Raw genomic sequence first — 21424 nt, 5'->3', positions numbered from 1 at the left:
ATCCTTGACTCTGTTTTTCTTCTCTCTCTGCCTGTCACTGTCTGATTTTCTCTATCCTTATCTGTTACTTATTTCTCTGCTTCTTTCTCTGTCTCTCTCTGTCAGCCCTTCACTCTTGATTCCCTATTTTGCTTGGTCCTTCTCCTCTTTTTGTTTCTCTGCCTCATTCTCTTTCTATTCCTTCTGCTGACTCTTGATTTCTGTCTGACTCTCCCTTTTCTCATTATTGTCTTTCATTTTAACAGAATATGATCTATTTTTATTCATCACATTGGATTAAAATTCTATGGGCTTCATTAAAAATATATTAGCTAAGACATTTTAAAAAATGGAAGCCAGTTTTTATTCTTCCAAGATTCCTGTCAGTTATTGATGCCATAACCTGACAGAGTTTGAAGGACTTATACCACTGGGCTCTGGAGAGTGTAGTGCACAGGGTCTGTTCTAGTATTAGAGCAAGAGTTAAGAAATTCAGGTGCTAATGCTCTCTGAAGTAGGTCAAAGAAGTCAGTTCAGGGGGCAGGCAATCTGTGGTAATATGTGGTCAGAAGTATGTTTGGTGGTCTGGAGTTTAAGAAATCAGTCAAGGTAAGATATCCAGGGAAGTTAGACTACAGAAGATAAGGGTACCCGCAACCGAAAGATAGACATTTGCTTGCAGGAATTGTTGATGACATATACTCAGAGAGGGGATAGCAGATGGCTGAGGATGAAGAGAACAGTGGCCATAGCTAGAGAAGCTAAGAATTAGAAGGACATTATTAAACTATGTTTTAAGTAGCATTGATAAAAATTAGTAATTATGAACAAATAAAAGATTTAGGAAACTCTTAAAGACATTAGCCCAATGTGCTCTTATAACCACAAAAGTCAATAAATACGTGGCTGATCCTTATTGGGAAGGATATTGAAAATATTATGCAGAGGTCCGTTCATCTCTAGGATGTCTTGTATCAATGTAAAAATTAGTGAACAGTATGAAAAAGAAGACCTAATTTTATTGAAAAATCAGAGAACTTGCATTGAGAAGAGATCAAAAGAGAGACTAATATGGGGTTTTATTTAAATCTAGCCACGAAGGATAGGATAAATACTATATTTTTCCATCAAACCCTAGATCACTAGAAATAAGAGATACCTCTTAAAACTGTCAAGAGGTGATTTTAGGACATGTAAGTTTTTTTTTTTAAAGATTTATTTATTTATTATTTTAGAGAAAGAGAGAGAGAGCATGGATGGGGAGGGGAGGAGGAAGAAGAAGAGAGAGAATGTCAAGCAGACTCCCTATGGAGCATGAACATGACTTGTGGGTCAATCCCAGGATCACGGTCCAAGCTGAAATCAAAAGTCAGATGCCTAACTGACTGAGGCATCCAGGTGCCCCAGGACATATAAGAAATACTTTATCAGACAAATATCATATGATCTCCCTGATATGAGGAATTTGAGAGACAGAGTGGGGGGTTTGAGGGGTAGGGAAGGAAAAAATGAAACAAGATGGGATTGGGAGGGAGACAAACCATAAGAGACTCTTAATCTCACAAAACAAACTGAGGGTCACTGGGGAGAGGGGGGTTATGGTGAAGGTGGTTGGGTTATGGGCATTGGGGAGGATATGTGATATGGTGAGTGCTTTGAAGTGTGTAAGCCTGACGATTCACAGACCTGTACCCCTGGGGAAAATAATACATTATATGTTAATAAAAATAATTAATAAAAAATACTTTATTGAGGTAGCACTAATAATACTTTATACCACTATGGTACTTTTTAATTTAAAAAGTACTTTCATATACCAGGATGCAAACAGTATGAAATCAAGATTATTTTAAGGTTCTTAAAGAAAAGAGTAAATCAATGCATAACATAACTTGAATGTATTAATTTTAGTTTGCTAAAATTGAGATAAAATTTTTATATAGTGAGATCCACAGATTTTATATGTTCAGATTGAAGTTTTGCTAAACTTACACATTTAGGTAACCATTGCCCCAACCAAGACATAGAACATTTCCACTGCCACCAAAGGTTCCCTCTTGCTATCTTCTACTTACTCTTCACTATATATACATATACATGTATATATTTTTATAAATATATAATAATAACAATAACTATTATTATTTTTTGAGAGAGAGAAAGCATGAGAAAGGGGCAGGGTGAGGCAGAAGGAGAGAGAATCTTAAGCAGACTCCATGCTGAGTGTGGAGCCAACAAGGGGCTCAATCTCATGACCCTGAGACCATGACCTGAGGCAAAATCAAGAGTTGGATGCTTGGGGCGCCTGGGTGGCTCAGTAGGTTAAAGCCTCTGCCTTCAGCTCAGGTCGTGATCCCAGAGTTCTGGGACTGAGCCCCACATTGGCTCTCTGCTCAGCGGGGAGCTTGCTTCCTCCTCTCTCTCTCTGCCTGCCTCTCTGCCTACTTGTGATCTCTCTCTGTCAAATAAATAAATAAAATCTTAAAAAAAAAAAAGAGTTGGATGCTTAACCAACTGAGTTACTCAGGCATCCCCACTATCTTAGTTTTTAATCCATTTTTATCTGGTTGTTTTTCTTTTTTATTATTGATTTTTAGAAATTATTTGTTTAGTCTGGACTGTATATTTTGTCAGATATAGTATGTATTTAGAATATTTTCTCCCAATCTGCTGCTTGTCTTTTCATTTCCTTATCACTGTCTTTTAGTGAGTAGAAGAAACTACATTTTGACAAACCTACCCAACTGTTTTCCAAATTGGCTCTACCAGTTTGCATTCCCAACAGCAATTTATAACATGCATTTGTGCCACATTCTAGTCCACACCGGATTGGTTCGATTACATTTTAGCCTTCTTCAGTTTGTGTAGTGGTCCCTCATTTGTAATATCCCCTTATATTTCCCTAGTGATTAATGAAGTTGAGCATCTTTTCATGTGATCATTCATCAGTTGTATAAATTCTTTGAAGTGTCTGTTCTAATCTTTTGTCCATTTTCTTGTTAGGTTGTTTGTCTTCTTGGTATTGGATCGAAAAGTTATTTTCCATATTCTGAATATAAATCTTTTATCAGATACATGTTTTGCAAATATCTTTTCTCAATCTATGATTTGTCTTTCATGTTCTTAACAAGGTCTTTTGAAGATGAAACATTTTTAATTTTGATGTTGTTCAACTTAATGAAATTATTCTTTTATGACTCATGCTTTTTGAGTCCTAAGAGATCTTTCCTTAACCCAAGGTAATAATTAATTTCTCTGTTGTTTTCTTCTGGAACTTTTATAGTTTTCATTGTTACATTTAGGTTATCCATTTGGATTTAATGTTTGCATTTGGTATGAGATATCAGTCAAAGTGATTTTTTGCCTCCAACTGCCCATCCTTTCCTCAGTGAAATACTTTGGTCCTTTCATGGAAAATCAGTTGGTGATATAAACGTAGGTCAATTTCTGAGTTCTCTATTCTGTTCAACTGATACATCTATCATTATTTGATGATGTAGCTTTATAATACATACATATATCCTATATAGCTTACTTTAGCTTTATGTTAGCTTGACATTAGGTATTGTGAGTCACGACCTGAGCTGAAGGAAGATGCTTAATGACTGAGCCACCCAGGCACCCCTGTTTATAGCATTTTCATTATAAATTTAGAATTCAATAATTTTTACAAGAGAGTCTACTGAAATTTTGAAGAGGGTTGTGGTAAATCTATAGATTATATTGGGGAGAAGTCACATTTTGACAATATTATCTTTCAGTCCTTCAGCATGCAGTGTCTTTCCATTTGTTTAGGTCTTTAACTTCTGTCAGCAATGTTTTGCTATTTTCAGTGTGTAAGGTCTTATATAAATTTTGTTAAATTTCTGCCAAATAATTTTATATTTTTGGTGCTATTTTAAATGATACTTTTTTTTTTAAGATTTTATTTATTTATTTGACAGAGAGAAATCACAAGTAGGCAGAGAGGCAGGCAGAGAGAGAGGAGGAAGCAGGCTCCCTGCTGAGCAGAAAGCCCGACGTGGGGCTTGAACCCAGGACCTGGGATCATGACCTGAGCCGAAGGCAGTGGCTTAACCCACTGAGCCACCCAGGCGCCCCTTAAATGATATTTTAATTTTTTTAATTTTTTACTTCTAGTATTTAGGAACACAATGGGTTTGTTTTTGTATATTAGCCTTTTTTGTGTGAGCTTGCTGAAATTACTTAATAGTTCTTATACCTTTTTCAGTAGACTCCTTAGGATTTTCTATATTCGATAATTGTGAAAAAAGACAATTTTTATGTCTTCCTTTTCTAATCTGTATTTCCTTTTCTTGCCTTAAGTTACCATCTGGGACCTCCAATGTTAAATAGGACAATGTTGAATAGGAGTGGTGAAAGCAAATGTTTCCTCTTGATAGCAGAAGCAAAGCACTCATATAGTCATCATTAATTAAGAGTTTACCTGTAGGTTTCCATAAATGCTCTTTATCAGTTGAGGAAATTTCCTTCTGTATCTCGTTTACTGACAATTTAAAAAAAATTATGAATAGGCATTAAATTGGTCAAATCTTCTATCTTTATTGAGATGCCGATTTTTAAAAACCTAGTAGTATGGTAAATTCCACTGATTAATTTTTGAATTTTCAAACCAACATTGCATTATGAATAAAAATCTTGCTTAGTTATGATATATTGTCTATTTGTATATTGCTAGATTTTGTTTTGCTAAAATTTTCGTAAGGTTCACTTTTTCAGCTTCCAGATATTACTTTTAATTGCGTTTCTTAGAGCTGTGACAGTGCTGGTTCAGTTTGGGGATGAGCCAGATATTTGAGGTGAATTTATATGCAGATGTTGCTTCCTCTTCCCTACCTGCTCTGGCATTCTCAGCTCTGTTTTTTGTGAACAGATGATATGATGTGCTGGCTACAGCCCTGCCTTTTGAAATTGATATCATGTTTAACCTACACCTGAAACTGTCTCTTAGGCCTCTGTCAAAAACATATTAGAAGAGCGTTCAACACGGCATGATATACGTCCTATTTTGTGTTTATCAGAATCTTAAATGACTTGACATTCAAGTGAAAATATTGGCCACCTATCCATGGTTGTCTTTAAAAAACATGTTTGTATTCTATCTCAATAAAACAAATTTTTATTAAATTTTATTATAGGATAGACTACCCAGATATTATACTTGATTTGGGACTAGCTTAGGTAACACGTGGATTACTTCATACCAAGAAGAGAGAATTCCTCCCACATGAGATCATATGAGTATTCTGTAGTCATTACTGCAACTTCTAATTATTTATTAAATAAACCTATCTAATTAATTATTAATTAGTAATAATTAATTAATTAAAATAAACGTATCTATTAATTATTAATTATCTAACTAATTAATTATTAAATAAAGATAGATGACCCAGGGGCGCCTGGGTGGCTCAGTGGGTTAAAGCCTCTGCCTTCGGCTCAGGTCATGATCCCAGGGTCCTGGAATCGAGCCCCGCATCGGGCTCTCTGCTCAGCAGGGAGCCTGCTTCCTCCTTTCTCTCTGCCTGCCTCTCTGCCTACTTGTGATCTCTGTCTGTCAAATAAATAAAATCTTAAAAAAAAAAAAAAAGATAGATGACCCAACAGGTGTTAGAATACTGAACAAGCAAAAAACAAAACATTATTTATAAGGAAATGTTTTAATTTTCTTCCTCTCTCTTTCCCCCCACCTTTCCTCCTTCCATCTTTCCTTCCTTTTTTTAAACACCAAACATTTATTGGGTGCTTATTCTGTATCGGGTTTTGTTCTAAATGCTAAGGATTTATCAACTCACTTAATGTTTGCAATTACTCTAAGATATGACTTACCTTATTCCTGTATAGTTACAGGTGGCTCAGAGTTAGTCTTTTTTTAATATATGAGGTAGATGTTTTAAATTCTCAGTTCTACAGTTAAGAAACTGTGGTTTGTTAAATACCTAATAAGCATCAACTATCATTGTCAAAATTGACAATTGACTTTTTTTTTTTTTTTTAAAGAGATAGCGCACACAAGCTGTGGGGGGTAGGGGAAGGGCAGGTGGAAGGAAAGGGAAAGAGAGAATCGTGCTCAGCTGGGAGCCCTACATACGGCTCAGTCTCAGGACCCTGAGGTAATGACCCGAGCCAACATTGAGAATCAGATGCTTAACTGACTGAGTCACCCAGGTGCCCCTACAATTGACGTAGTTTTAAAGTCTAGTGAGAAAAAAGAAGAACTGTAGTTCAGTTTAAGTCATAGTCATCTAGTTTACTCTGATACTTAGGGAGTTACGATATTTTTACCTTTATTCAGCTTTCTTATCTGTAAAACAGATTGCATAATTAATTACTTCTCCAAGGTTTAGTAATAAAACAAACTGATAGCTACAAAAGCTTCATGAAAAATATAAATTGCCTTGCCAATGCGCATGTGCTTCTTCATGCATGTGAATAAACATACGGTAGCCTAGATAATATGAAGAATTTGGTGGGTGTCTAAGCGTTGGGAATAGTCAGAAGCAGTCCAGGACAGCTTGAACCATGTGAAGCCTTTATGGGGGAAAAGGAGGGAGTGAAAGGTCACTGTTTAGGCAGATTAATCATATAAAATGATGGGAAAGAGGAAAGTAACTAAGAAATGTGTCCAAAGGAAATTGTGGTTAGATGGATGTCATTGGAAGTATTCCTGAGGTAATCTTACCGGCAGCCTGGTGTAGAGGAAGAATAAATTGAACCAATTCACTAACTGAAGAAAGAATAAGAAAAGAGAGCATCATTTTGGTCAATAGATAGGAGAAATAGTAGAATACGTTGAACTAGGTAAAATACTTTTGCCTTTCATATGCTAAGTTTTAATAAGTGATCAGAAGACCCAAGGTTTTTAATGATCTTGCTGTCTTAGACTAGTGTGTGAACTGTAAACACAGAAATAAATTTTAAAATATTTTAATTTCTAATCCATTGGTACTGTCCTTGGCCAGTTCCTTTTCCTTCCCTCTCCATCATCCAGTGCCCTCAGCCTGTCCAATCTCATCCCTTCCATAACTACCCCCTGTTTGGCTGTTTATCTCCAAGCCACACGGAATCTTCGTGCCCAGTTGTAGTTCCACAACTCAATGAAAGAAGCCCTTTCAAAGGCCATTACAGACACCTTAGCATTTCAAAATACACATGCTACATGTTATTACTCCCTGTTGTAACTCTTCTTGTCCAATCCATCAAGATTGGAAATGCTTTTACCGAACAAGATACACGACTCATATCCCATGTGCAAACCCTTTCAGCCCTGTCTCCAGTCCTCTCTCCACGAATTCCTAACTCATTACTAAACAGAAAGGTGATGTTTTGCTTATGAAATGAAACATTTTTGAGACCCACAAAAACAAGAGGAGTTGAGGGCATATTTAACACTTCTTTCAGTTATGTCTGTCAGCTTCACTACTAGAAGAGACGATGACCAGTCATTTTGACAAAATCAAGTAGTATGGAAGCAGTGCTCCTTGCTTGACAAGCAAGGAATCATAGAACAGGAGTAGAATATGACTTTCCTATCTTTCAGTAGTATGAGTGCAAGTTAAATGCTGTTTAGATTTTAAAGTATAGTAGGACCATATGAGTATCTTTCTGTGTATTGTGTCCATGCCTTCCTTAGACTAGTGGGGACATTTAAAGAATGTTTAAAAACATTTCTGGTCATCAGTTGGACTTTATTAGGGTAATGTTAATATCCTTTTTAAAATTACTGTTTGCTAGAGTTATCTTGCTAGTTTGATGGAACGTTTAAACTTCATTTGTTAAAATTTCTTGTAGCAACCATATATATCTTACTTTGATGTATTATGAAGATAACATAAAGACGGAAGGGGCAGAAAAATCATTTGGAGAAAAAAAGACTGAAAATTTTCCATATTTGGCAAAGACTACAATCTATAAATCCAGGGTGCTAAACAAATCCTAAGCAGGATAAATACAAAGAAAACCATGTCAGGGCATATCATAATCAGTCACTCAAAACCAATGATAAATAGAGAAAATTTCTTTTTTCAACAACATGTTATTTTAAGTAATCTCTACACCCAAAGTGGGGCTTGAAATTATAAGCCTGAGATCAAGAATCACCTGTTCTACCAACTGAGCTAGCCAGGCACCCAAAAGAGAAAATCGTAATGGCAATCAGAGGAAACAGAGAACAACATAAATAAGGGAAACAGTTAATAAAAATATTCACTGACATCGTCAGAAAACAATGTTAGAGAACAGTAAAATAGCATCTTGAAGGTGCTGAAAGAGGAAAAAAACAAAAACCTATTAGCCCTGAGTTCAGTACACAGCAAAATATTCTCAAAAATAAAAGCAGTATTTTCTGACAAACAAAAGCTGCAAGAATTCAATGCCAGCAGATGTGTCTACAAGAAATATTGAAAAATGTTCTAAATAGGACTACATAGAAACTCAAATATTCAGATGGAATGATGGCTGTCAGAAACAGTAAATGTATCAGTAAATATTTAAATTTTTTGTTTTCTAAGCTGCTTTTGAAAATAACTCACTGTATAAAGCTATATTAAAAAAGACACCAAACTTACAATAATCAACAATGCTTGGGACATAATAGGTTCTCAGTAAATTGAATGAATAAATGAAAGTTTAAAATAATAATCTTTAGCTGCCAAGAAATCAGTAATTTTCTATTTCTTATTTAGCTCCTACATTAAAAAATATTATAAGTTTAATATTTGCAAAAGGATGAAACTATATATTTTATAAAGCAGTACATACTTTAAGAAATTTTAAGGATACAGGTTTGAAAGATAATAAAAATAATTTGAAGAATATTCAGAGACATTTTATTCCTCCTCCAAAAATATTTAGTCTCTCTTCCCCTCTGCATTTTCCAAAGTAGTAACAAAACTCAGCATATCCTGGCCAACATGAGGGGTGAAAAGGGGAGCAGGAGTGCCATTCTGAGAGTATGAGAAATAAGAATGGTTAATCATTATGGTAACTCCTTTTGTATATCAAACTCTTCCTCTTTCAGAGTTCTGAAAATACTTTGCTTCCAAAACACTGTGGAAAAGGAGGGATATAGAACAACCATATACACAATTACAGAACATTGACAGCAGATGCTAACTGCGTCACCCTTAGAGCAAAACCATAAAAACTACTTTAAAAAGTGATATTTACTTACATAAAGCAAGTGCTGCAGTAGAAAGTGCTCTAACTTCTGATTCAGATTTAACAAATTTTATTCAGGTGTGGGAGAGGAAGAATTAAAGCATTTTATATAATTGAGAAACTGAAGATGAAAGATACTGTCCTCTTCTTTCTCCCTTTAGGTTTTATTTTCGCAGCCTTGAAGAGCTGGGTTGCCCACTGCTTAGAATGAGACAGCACTGCCCTTGAGTGTAAGGAGGTGGTAAAATTCTACTGTACTATCCTAATTGGGTTAATGCTGCAGAGTAGAACAATACAGCTGGACTTTAAAGAATGAACAGTGGTGGAGTGCCTGGGTGTCTCAACTGGTTAACTCTCTGACTCTTGATTTTGGCTCAGGTCATGATCCTGGGACAAATCCCCATGTCGGGCTCCATGCTCAGTGTGGAGTTTGCTTGAGCATTTCTCTCTCTCTGCTTCTGCCCCTACCCCACTCATGCATACTCTCTAAAATAAATGAGTAATTCTTAAAAAAAAAAAAAAAAATTAACAGTGGTGCTAAAAACTCGAAAATAAAAAATTCTCAGATTCCCAGGGTTAGTTATTGATATATTTTTCTTTTTGCAGAAAGGCCAATTCTTTAATTTTTTAATGTTTTTATTTTTTAAAGATTTTATTTATTTGTCAGAGAGAAAGAAAGAGCACAAGCAGGGGGAGCAGCAGGCAGAGGGAGAAGAGGGCTCCCCACTAAGCAAGGAGCCTGATGCAGGATTTGATCCCAGGACCTTGGGATCATGACCTGAGCCGCAGGCAGACGCTTAACTGACTGAGCCACCCAGGTATCCCAAGGCCAACTCTTTAAATTAGAATACCTTCTTATAGAAGAGGTTTGGAAATGACAAATTTCTAACATCCCAGTGCAGACAAGCAGAAATGAATCTGTTATTTATTGAGGTCAAATAAATGAAGAAAGGGAGCAATAGCTTGTCATTTTTTTTTTGTTGTTGTTAGAAAATGGTTTATCAATTCCATTTTTGTATAAAACACACAGAGAAACCTAGCAAATTGACACTAAGTGCTGCCACATGGAAAGGTACTTTATCAAACTTTGAGCCTAAGAATGTACAAGTGTCTCTTAAATGCCCACACTAATTGTCTATGCTTTTCTGTCTGCCTCTTACAAAAATTCCACAATCCCCATTATTTCTTCTGTCCCAGTTACAGTGCAATGACAGGGAGGAAGGGGATTGGTTAAAACAATGCTCTAAGGGTCTCTGCTGCCCCTTTCCAATCAGAGAGACTTGTGGATGTGTGGGATCACACCACCCCCGGTGATGGGGCCTTTGTAAGAGAAACAAACTCTGTCATCACAGATTGCAAGCTGCAAGTGGCTTCATTACTTCAAAATGGGAAAGATAATAACAAGGAAACACTAAAAGTCACAGTCTAGAGGCAGAGTCGGTGGAGCATGTGACTCTTGATGTCCCCGTTAAGTTCAAGCACCATGCTGGGTGTAGAGATTACCTAAAAATAAAATCTTCTTCTAAAAAAATCACATTGTCATTAAAAATAATAGAATATAAGATTATGTCCAGTTTCAAAAGACTCAAATGTTCTAAAATCTAGTTTCAATCCAAGTTATGAAAACTAAAATAATAAACAATTTTAGTTCCCATAACCAACAGAGGTAGAATAGTATAAAGATATCTGGACCTGAATATCGAGTCTACTATTTACTAGTTGTACAGCTGCTGACCTTGACCAAGTCACTTTCCTGCTCTGGGTTGAGGATTAAACATCTGTAAAATAGGAAAATAGGGTGTCTAGCAAAAGTCATTAGATCAGCTCGAGCATTTCAGTGTTCATTTTTAGCTTTATTTGGGTACATCTAGAGTAGCCTTTATTTTTGAGCTAATTTAGCTCTCCTAATAAGGCATGGCCTTTCTGAATTCTCCACTGAAAATCCTGGATGTTCAGTGAAGCTGCCTAGAACTCACTTATCTCCCCGCCCATGTGAGCTCTAGGAATTGCATAGCGTACAGCTCCCTGACGGTTCTTTGCCTGGTCTAATGAAATCTCTCCCTAAACATGTATAGCTTGATTTTGGCCAAAACTCGAGGAGATACTATGCAGATTTATGGAACTCTGTCTCTGTGTCCTTCCCTCCTTGGGAGAACTCTCCTCACAAATTTCAACTTCCTCAGTCTCCCCAAACTCTGAAATCTGTTTCCTCAACTCAGTGAGAATGCCATGTTTTACTTGTATTTCTCCTCCTTATTTCATAGTCTGTTTAGTGTACAGTTCATGTGTGTGTGTGTGTGTGTGTATAATGTGAATATTTGTAGTATACACCATAGTATATTGTATAGTATATACATATATATAGTATATACATATAATATAGTGTGTATATATATATATACCTTTAGGCAAAAATCTGGGGTGACCTTAGGGCTCATTTCATTTGTCTTCTCTCAGGAGTCATTGTCTTTCCCTGCTTGCTATACAGTACTGAAAATAGTTGTATCATATAATTATGTATCTTATACAGTTTTCTTTTTTCTTTTCTTTTTTTAAGATTTTTTATTTATTTATTTGACAGACAGAGATCATAAGTAGGCAGAAAGGCAGGCAGAGAGAGAGGGGGAAGCAGGCTCCCTGCCGAGGAGAGAGCCCGATGCGGGGCTCGATCCCAGGACCCCGAGATCATGACCCGAGCCGAAGGCAGCGGCCCAACCCACTGAGCCACCCAGGCGCCCCCAGTTTTCTTGCTATTTACAGGGAGAGGGCAAGTCCATCATGACTGGAAGTCAAGTCCTTGCTAATATAGTTTTGATTCTATTTGTTCTTATTTTTTAAAAATATTTTTATTTATTTATTTGTCAGAGAGAGTGAGTGAACAAAAGTGAGGGGAGCAACAGAAGGAGAGGAAGAAGCATGCTTTCTGCTGAACAGGGAGCCTGACATGGGGCTCAATCCCAGGACCCTGGGATCATGACCTGAGCTCAAGGCAGATGTTTAACAACTGAGCCAACCAAGTGTCCCTGATTTATTCTTATTTAAGTGGGTGCTTAGTTAATGGAAATCCCATCCAGCTGATTATGCAGGGGGTTATATGGCCATGCCTCTGAGTTTTGGGTCACCGTCTGACTCACCTGCCATAGAATTTCAAGTAAGCACAGACTGGGTCATCTTGCATGACAGCAAGATTACTAGCAAGATGTAGCAATTCCATTAGATTACTCTCTCATTAATTTAGGGCTACTGAAGTTTAAAAGATGCTACATTTTTGTTATGTCCTCTTGAATCAGATCCCATTCTTTTAAATCATGTTTTCCTGATGTGAAATGACTTAGCTGTATTGTTAATTACTATATCCTTTTCAAATTTCAGGAGCAGTATTTCTTTCTATTACAACCATCTATGCTGAAAGTGGGTCAGGTTTTGTAGTACCAAGTGCTTCTGCCAAAGCAGGAGTGGAAGCCATGAGCAAGTGAGTACTACTATGTTAATCCAATCAGCTCGTAATTCTGTTAAGACATGAAGTTGCTACTTTCTTAGCAAGTGCAGTACAAGTACATGCCAAGGGGAGGTATGGTCATGAATTCTGTCAAAAGCATCACTCAGAAGCAGTTTTGATGTATGAGTTGCCTGAAAGAGGTGCAGTCCACCCATTCTCTAAAATGCACTCGTGGACTAAGATAGATTAGCAGATTGTAGTTGGAGCACTTGCCCCCTCTCCTGTTGAGTGTGAATGAGTTTTGCTGAATTGGCCTTTGAAGTGATCTTGTCAGAATGTATTAATTGATATCTTATAGTTTCATAAGACTTATCTCTTTGTATCTATTGCAAGGACACAGTATTGTGTTGCTATATTACACATTTTTCATTTTAGAAGTCTTCTTGAAAGAAATGCTTTTCTGATTTTTTTTTTTTTTTTAAAGATTTTATTTGTTTATTTGACAGAGAGAGATCACAAGTAGACAGAGAGGCAGGCAGAGAGAGAGAGAGGGAAGCAGGCTCCCTGCTGAGCAGAGAGCCCGATGCGGGACTCGATCCCAGGACCCTGAGATCATGACCTGAGCCGAAGGCAGCGGCTTAACCCACTGAGCCACCCAGGCGCCCCTGATTTTTTTTTTTTAAATCAAGAACAATTGTGCTTTTCCTGAGAAATTAACTTGCCTTTCCATTATGGGCTCTGCAAAGTATGTAATTGATTAGGGCTTCTCAGAAAGTGTGGATGCAAATTTGTGACCAACCTATTGTGATTGTATAAAATGCCACAAAACATTTAGGTATTAGCTCCTTTCTTGTTTTTTTTTTTTTTTTTTTATCTTTCCTTACCCATTTTTTGATTCCTTTCTCCTTCCTTGGTTCCTTCTTTTTTCTGTCCCTCTTTCCTTTCAACGATTTTATCTTCCTCATTTGCATTGTATTTTTTAAAAGTCATTACCTTAAGTCATTTTTTAAAGCTAGACTCTGGGGCGCCTGGGTGGCTCAGTGGGTTAAAGCCTCTGCCTTCGGCTCAGGTCATGATCCCAGGGTCCTGGGATCGAGCCCTGCATCAGGCTCTCTCCTCAGCGGGGAGTCTGCTTCCCCCTCTCTCTGCCTGCCTCTCTGCCTACTTGTGATTTCTCTCTCTCTGTCAAATGAATAAATAAAATCTTTAAAAAAATAAAATAAAAAAAATAAAGCTAGACTCAGTATATATACACAGAGATGTATATATAACTATAAAGTCATAGAATGAGTTTAGAAAGTAGGAGTTAGACCTATCAAGTAGGCTTTTAAAACAGATTGCTTCAAGTTTCCATGTTTGCTACTATTATGTTTTGCTTCATGACATTTAATAAGATTTTGTTAGATTCCTATTTCCCTTTGAGTGCAGTGCAGCAATTGTATTAAAGCCTCATTAAACATGGATGTGGTTAATATTTTATAACTATGTAATCCATCTCTTCCTTAAAAGGACTCATGATGTTGCAAACATTATAATTCAATGTACTATATATAGGTAGTACATGTTGCACTGAACTTCAGAAAGTGTGGTGGAGGGTCATGATTCTCTCACCTGTTTATGCTGAATTATGATACTTACTCTAATAATGTATTTGGATATTGGACTTAGTTCTAAATATAAGGAGTAGGTAGTACAGCATTGTGATTAAGAACACTAAAATGCAAATGGTAGATATTATAGTGGAGTGATTAAAGGCACAAACCTGGAGGTAGACCACTTGAGGTTTTCACTAGCAATAAGACTCAGAGCAAGTGATTTAATCTCTCTGTGCCTCAGTTTCCTTGTCTGTAACATGAGGAATGATAATAGTACCTACTTGTTGGGGTTGTGGTCTCTGGCATATAGTAAACCATGCAGTGAGTCTGAATTATTATTTTTAATATATAGTATAATATTTTAGAATATTAAAATATTTTTAATTTTTAGGTCTCTTGCAGCTGAATGGGGTAAATATGGACTGCGATTTAATGTGATTCAACCAGGGCCTATAAAAACAAAAGTAAGTTTTAGTTTGCCTATTCTCTCCTGTATGATTAAGGAATGAAACATTGATAGGAATATTCTGATTGTTGTGTGCAGGACTTGTCAGAGATGCCTGACTTTGGAGCCCTGGTGGTATGGAAGAGGGGTTTGCTATTATCCAATATAAATGAGGAGGTGGGCAGGAATACAACAGCTGTGTAACTTCTCGATAAGAACTATTTCAGCATCTTAATCTGGGATCTTTTGTGCCATCCATTTTGCTATTTCGTCTGATTTGCTTCAGTAATCTGATATTAACCTATATTTCTTAATCCTCACCATATTTTATGGACTCTTAACTTTGATTGACATCTCTTTTTTAGTTCATGGAAATGTAAGTATATTTTTATTTTAAGAAATGTTCTGGAAAGTTATCATAGAGGCTTGGTCTTTCTATAAGTAGCATTTTCTTTGACTCATTTCTTTGCCTTTCATTTGTAAACACTCCATTATGTATGTCATATAACTCCCATGTCTCTCTGATTACAAATCTTTCTGATGGCAGGCATTTCTCCTATAATAAAAAATGCTTACAGATACTCATTGCGACTCACAATGACCACTAATGCGGTTACGGCCAGAAGGCCCACAGGTTCTGTGTTCTCTCCCATTGCCCCAGATAACTTCACTCTCACTCTTTGTTTCTGTGTAAAGCAAGAATTTACAATCCCAACTGACCTGTAGCTCCAAAGGCCTACGTGAAGTATGATAGCTTGTTCTGATTGTATAAATACATTAGAGAACAGTGCTAAGGAGCATTTTGGATTTTAGGTAGTTCTGGGTACTAAATGTCAATATGGACATGGCTGCATAGTTTATTTAGTTATTCAAAGGGTACAAAATAGAAAGAAGAACTAGTTGAGTGGATGAAACTTGATTATCATGTTTGACACTCTAGTAATAAAGCATCTAATACAATTAATGGAAAAATAACTCAAAAGCATACATTAAAACACATAATTCTGGGCAGCCCTGTGCTGAACACTCTTTGAAGAGAAACCTGGAGTCACAGAAGCTTCTTTTTAGGACCTCAATCCCTAGGAAAGGTCACCTGCATTTTATTTATTTATTTAAAATATATTTGAGTGACTACTATGTGCAAAGGTACTAAGCAAGATACCAAACATTTGTGACAGAGTATTTGCCATCAAGGAGTTTACAGTGTAGCAGTAGAAGTATCAGTTGTACACAAGGAACAAGTGTGTAGCTTTAAAGAGATGAAAAGAAAACAAAGTATAGAAACTCCACAGCAATCCCTACAGAGCCAGAATTGGGACCTGTTGCTGCCCTTTGTCTCTGCTGGGTTATACCTGCCCAGGGATGGCAAAAGGGCTAGAGGGCTTACAAGGAGTCTCCTGAGAGCAACCTTGCTCTGTCACTGGTTTTATTGAAGAAAACTGTCACCTAGACTTCCAGGCACTGATACAGAGAAATTCAATCTTCTTCTTTTTTTAAAAAAATCAGTGCCCATGCATACTTCATCTTGGTCTGCACCTTTGTATCATTAGTAGAAGGCAGACATTCGTTGGCAAATTTAGTTACAGGGGTTTTTTTTCCTCTAGGAGCTACTTCAGTTTAATATTCCTACATACTTGTTTTCTTCCTTTCCAGTTATTTTGAGAAGAAGGAAGAAAAGGAATTTCCTTTTAAAGGTTTCCCACTTGAGTCACTCTTCTGTGATTATTCAATCAAACATAGTACCATGGCATCCCCCACACTAAGCTTGTACAGATTTCAGAGTATTTTCATATACATTTTCTCATTTGATGCTTACAACAGTTTTTCTCCTCACTTTATAGATGGGGGTAAAAAGATTATATTTTCTGGTGATTTTTTTAGGTCAGTATTAGGTAAAATGACCTGTTTTGAGCTGAAGTGACTTTGGAAGAATTTGACAAAATTCTTTGTTGTTTACAAGGCCTGAGGTATAAACAGGCTGCCATAGTAATATTCCATTTTGTGCAAACTAGTTTCTTAAATTCTTTTTAATGCAACCTATTTTCTCAATTTCTAAGGGTGCCTTTAGTCGTCTTGACCCAATGGGAACACTTGAGAAGGAAATGATTGCTAGAATTCCTTGTGGTCGGCTAGGAACTGTGGAAGAACTTGCAAATCTTGCTGCTTACCTTTGCAGTGATTATGCTTCTTGGATTAATGGGGCAGTAAGTATTGTTTTCTCTTGACTTTTTGGGGTGGTGGATTTGGGGTGGGAAGGCATATTGTGGAACCATTCCTGACAGTATTGAATATAAATATGACTTAAAAACAGTGAATCTTGGAACACTGAAAAAATAAAATTAAGTTAAAAAGAAAATATTTATTTAGCTGTAAATAATGTTAAAATATTAATATAGATGTTTAGCCTATGGAGTTAGTTTATTGATAAATTAATTTTATTAAATGCCAATTACTCTGGTAGACATGCCTTTAAGGTAATCTTTAATATTGGGTAGAATTTGAATTTGTTGAGATGGGGGAAAGAGGTTCTAAAATTAGTAAATCAGATTGGGTCTAATCATGACTTTTGTCTTCAAACTTTGGGTTTTGATTGAAAGCGCCAAGGAGATGTTACATCCATCTTGGGAACATGGCTAACTCAGAAACTTTCAAAAGGAGTTAGTTTCAGAGTTTTTGTTATTTTTTTTTCAGGTCATTAGATTTGATGGTGGAGAGGAAGTTTTTATTTCAGGGGAATTCAACAGTCTGAGAAAGGTAATGCCATTTTGTGAATATAATATATTAGCAGCTAAGATACCAAGCTTTAAAAATATGCAAGAACCACATAAAATTGCCTTTTTCTGTTTGTGTTAGGTTACCAACGAGGAGTGGGACACAATAGAAGGACTCATCAGGAAGACAAAAGGCTCCTAAGACCACTCTTGCCTTCATCTCGGTTATGAGGGAAATGCTATAGTTTATGATATTTTGAATTATTTTTAAGTCTAATAAATTGTTAATCAACAAATCAGGACTGAGTGTATATCATGTGCCAGGCCAGTGGTAGGTAGATATTGTACATTAACAGATATGTAAGATGGGATATTTTCCCTTCAGAATTTTTTTTAATAATTAAAAAAAAGGCAAGTAAGAGAAGGCTATGGTAGAGGAAAAATGCTTGGAAGTGCAGTGAAAGAAACAGATATTATAGCCTGGAAAAATCAGGAGAATCTTAATGGTTGAAGTAGCATTTGAGTTATGCATTAAACAATGCCTGTGATGATGGGGCCTTAAAAAAAGAAAGTGATGGTATACAGTAAATTTAATGGACTCTGATTTATTGGACTCTGCCTTTCCATTAGATTTCCTTTTCACTGGACTTGTGAATTATCTTCTTTAGATAGCTCAATATTAATTCAAACAAACTTTTTCCAGGACCTATCTTATAGTCCGCCATTTTATTTGGTACTGAGGATACAACATGAACCATCTACAGCCTTTGCCTTCTTGAAACATTATCTAGAAGGGTAGAGAGACCTATAAATAATTATTTGTGGATGCAATGTGATAAATATTATTCCAGCAGTGTAAAAGTATGGAGGAGGAAATAATTCATTCTGTCTCAAAAATGCAGAGAAAATGACACCTAGGAGATAGCATTCCATCTCAGCTTTAAAAGACGACTAGATTTCGCTAGGTAGAAACGATGAACAAGCTTATAAAATATTTTTGTGTGTCATTTCATTTCATTTCATAAGTGGTTTGACTAATTTGTCATCCTGAGAATCAAATAATAAACCCACAGTCTCAAATGTATATAGCTGTAATTTTGAGCTTATATTTAAAAAAGTCTATTTTGTTTTCAAAGGAATTACTCGTAAACATGATCTCTATAAACTGACTGTCTCCATTGCTCAAATTACCAAGAGAAGGAACTAACTTCCATCTTAGCTACTCTGAATAGATCGGCCAAGGAATCTAGTTTTCCTGTTTGAATATATATGCTCTAAGTCCCACATGGAAACACTTACCACAATTCACAGTTAATTGTGTACACAATTTACATTAAATTGTGTACATAAATGGGTAACATTATAGATTTGGAATAAGTGGCCTTGACATTCTCAATCATACTGAGCTTTTCTTCACACTCTCACAGTGCAGGCACATTCTGCATTTTATCCTTAATACTAACCCTCATTTTCTTCTTGTCTGCCTACATCTTCTTTTTCAAATTATTAATACCTCTTATAGTGTAGGGGAAAAAAAGATGCCAGTAAGTATGTAAATGTGCTTGTATAAGTTTCATTGCTTTTTATTTTCCTCCTTATAAAATTCAGGATTTTAATATCTGCTTCCTGGGGTTCTCATGAGGAATAAGGGAGGTGAAAAAGTGAAAACACTGTAAAATGTAAAATGCACAAATGAAAGGTGGGCCTTTCTGTCATTCTATCCCTTCACTTTAAGACTTGGTTATTATAGAAAACTTGAGAATTGAGTAGAAAACATTTAAGACTAACTTCCTAAAGATGTTTCTGTTAATACTTTGGTATATTTATTTTCAGTCTTTGGCTTTTTTATTTAATTTTATACTTTATGAAGGTAACTTGTTTATATAATTTGCACAGAAAGAGCATCACCTTAATTCTCCGAGCTCACTTTCCATATAGTAGGCTTTTCAGCTTTTTTGAGTTCATTTCTGTTTTTTTTTCCCCCAGAATATACTCTTTCCCTCTACTAAATCTACCCATAAAACCATATCCTTAATTTTGGTTCAATTAATATTCAGTGTTTACATTTTTTATAACTTTATATTTTTCCCAGTGTTTTTCAACTTTCCTCTTTTTTAAAACAGTTTAGATTGTATGACAAATCAGATACTGTGTTTTTCATCAATATGTTTTTTTGTATTTCATGGTTTATATGTATCATACTTAATTATTCTCAGAATTAGGTTTTTATTTTCAGTATAATATATTAAAAAACTGTGATGAACATCTTTGGGTGTGAAACCTTTTAGAATTTGGAATTTTCTCCTTGTGACAGATTTCTGGAAGTAATATTATTAATCAAAGGTTATGAAGCTTTTAAAGACCCCTGAAACACAGTTTCAAATTGTTATTCCTAAGATTTGTATGGGTTTAGAACACCCTAAGCTGTGTGTGATTGTGTCAGTTTCAACAAATAGCTACCAGCATGGAGTATTCTCATTTTCAAACTATTTACTAATTTCATAAGTAAAAAATGATAGCTTCTCTTCAAGCATGTGTTTATTTACTGGGGCTCTAGAATACTTTTCTATACTTGTGAACTTCCTGTTTGCTTTTTTTACCTATTGGTGTCTTAATTGGGTCTTGTAAAAAAATTTGTCTAAGTTTTTAAACACATTTTTCTTCTATTATTAGAGTTTGCATCATTATTTTTTATATATAATATAGATAATACATATTATATATGATAATATATAATTCTGTGCATATATATATGTCTATGTATATATATATATTTAAAGCTCTATTTTTTTAAGAGAGTGCAAGGGTGAGGGGCAGAGAGAGAGGGAGGGAGAGAGAGAGAGAGAAACTTTAGCAGACTTCTGTGCTGAGCGTGGAGGTGGATGCAGGACTAGATCCTAGGACCCTGTGATCAGGACCTGAGCTGAAACCAACAGTGGAATGCTTAACCAACTGCACGACCCAGGTGCCCCTCATTGTTTTTGTTTTTAAGATTTTATTTATTTGAGAGATAGAGAGAGAAAGCATGAAAAGTGGAGGGTCAGGGTGAGAAGCAGACTCCCTGCTGAGCTGGGAGCCCAATTGAGCAGGGGATCAAGCAGGGACTCGATCCTGGGACTCCAGGATCATGACCTGAGTCAAAGGCTGTCGCCCAACCAACTGAGCTACTGAGGGGCCCCATCATTATTATAGTCTATTACCAATGTTGAATGAGGAAGAAAAGATTGTAAACATGGAAGAGAAGGCCAGAAAAGAGAAATTATGGGAATATCAATTAATTGAAATTTTTAGAAAGTCTGAAAGAGACATTATTGATGAATAGTTACTATATATAATGACTGGGGGCTGTAACCATATCAGTGTTTCACCTTAAGAATTATCACTTTGCCATTCCATTTAGTGCCATTTTGAAGGGTCTTGCTTCCAATACTGGAAAAGTTAATATTCAGTAAGTTAAAGGGAGGGCTATTGGTAGCAATATCACCAACCTTACAATCCATATATGAAAACCCCTCCAAGAAATGTTTCAAGTATGGAGTAACAGCTGTTGTTACATTGTTCTTGTGGCAAAAACTAAAGCAGCGAGAATTTAAGTGACTTTGAATAATGGAATTTTGGAGCTGGGAAATCTTAGAAGATATGTCTTAACCCCTTCATTTTATAATCGAGGACACTGAGAGTTCAGGGAAGTTATGAACTTGCCTTAGGTCACTCAATTAGTCAAGGTCATTTCCTTCCCAATTTGACTATTTATTGGGATCATAATTTAAAGCCAAGAGGCAGTAACAGGGTGTCGATGAGATATAGTTCTCTTGCAAAGGCTTTTGAGGGGAAAAGCTTATTTTCTTTTGTTCTTGATCAATTTTGTTATTTTGTTTATTGGACATAAAACTATTAGGCTTTCCTAACTTCATTCTCAACTTGAATCTCTTTAATTTGAATTTCTTCTGACATCTTAAATTTCTTGACTGTGAGGTAAAATAATCCTTATGTTTGAAGACAGAATAAATGGCACTTAATTATAAAATCTCAATTTACCTTGGCAGTGGAGGAGCTGCCTGCTCTGCCTCAAATA

General features: G+C 36.0%; 1 protein-coding gene across 3 annotated transcripts in view; it reads left to right on the top strand.

Annotated features, from left to right (window-relative positions):
• Positions 1-19434, top strand: part of LOC111146553 (2,4-dienoyl-CoA reductase 1) — a 39326-nt gene extending 19892 nt beyond the window's left edge. For all 3 annotated transcript variants that reach the window (XM_022502140.1, XM_022502139.1, XM_022502141.1), the window contains exons 6-10: positions 12532-12631; positions 14585-14657; positions 16696-16842; positions 17330-17392; positions 17492-19434. In XM_022502140.1, the coding sequence (XP_022357848.1) occupies positions 12532-12631; positions 14585-14657; positions 16696-16842; positions 17330-17392; positions 17492-17551 (443 nt within the window). In that variant the 3' untranslated portion in view covers positions 17552-19434. The remainder of the gene's footprint in view (positions 1-12531; positions 12632-14584; positions 14658-16695; positions 16843-17329; positions 17393-17491) is intronic.
• The last annotated feature ends 1990 nt before the right edge of the window (positions 19435-21424 follow it).

Source organism: Enhydra lutris, unplaced genomic scaffold, assembly GCF_002288905.1.
Source record: "Enhydra lutris kenyoni isolate GAN:26980312 unplaced genomic scaffold, ASM228890v2 scaffoldscaffold14, whole genome shotgun sequence".
Lineage (NCBI taxonomy): Eukaryota > Metazoa > Chordata > Mammalia > Carnivora > Mustelidae > Enhydra > Enhydra lutris.
The sequence above is the reverse complement of the archived record's forward strand: the minus strand, read 5'-3'. Positions and strand labels throughout refer to the sequence as shown.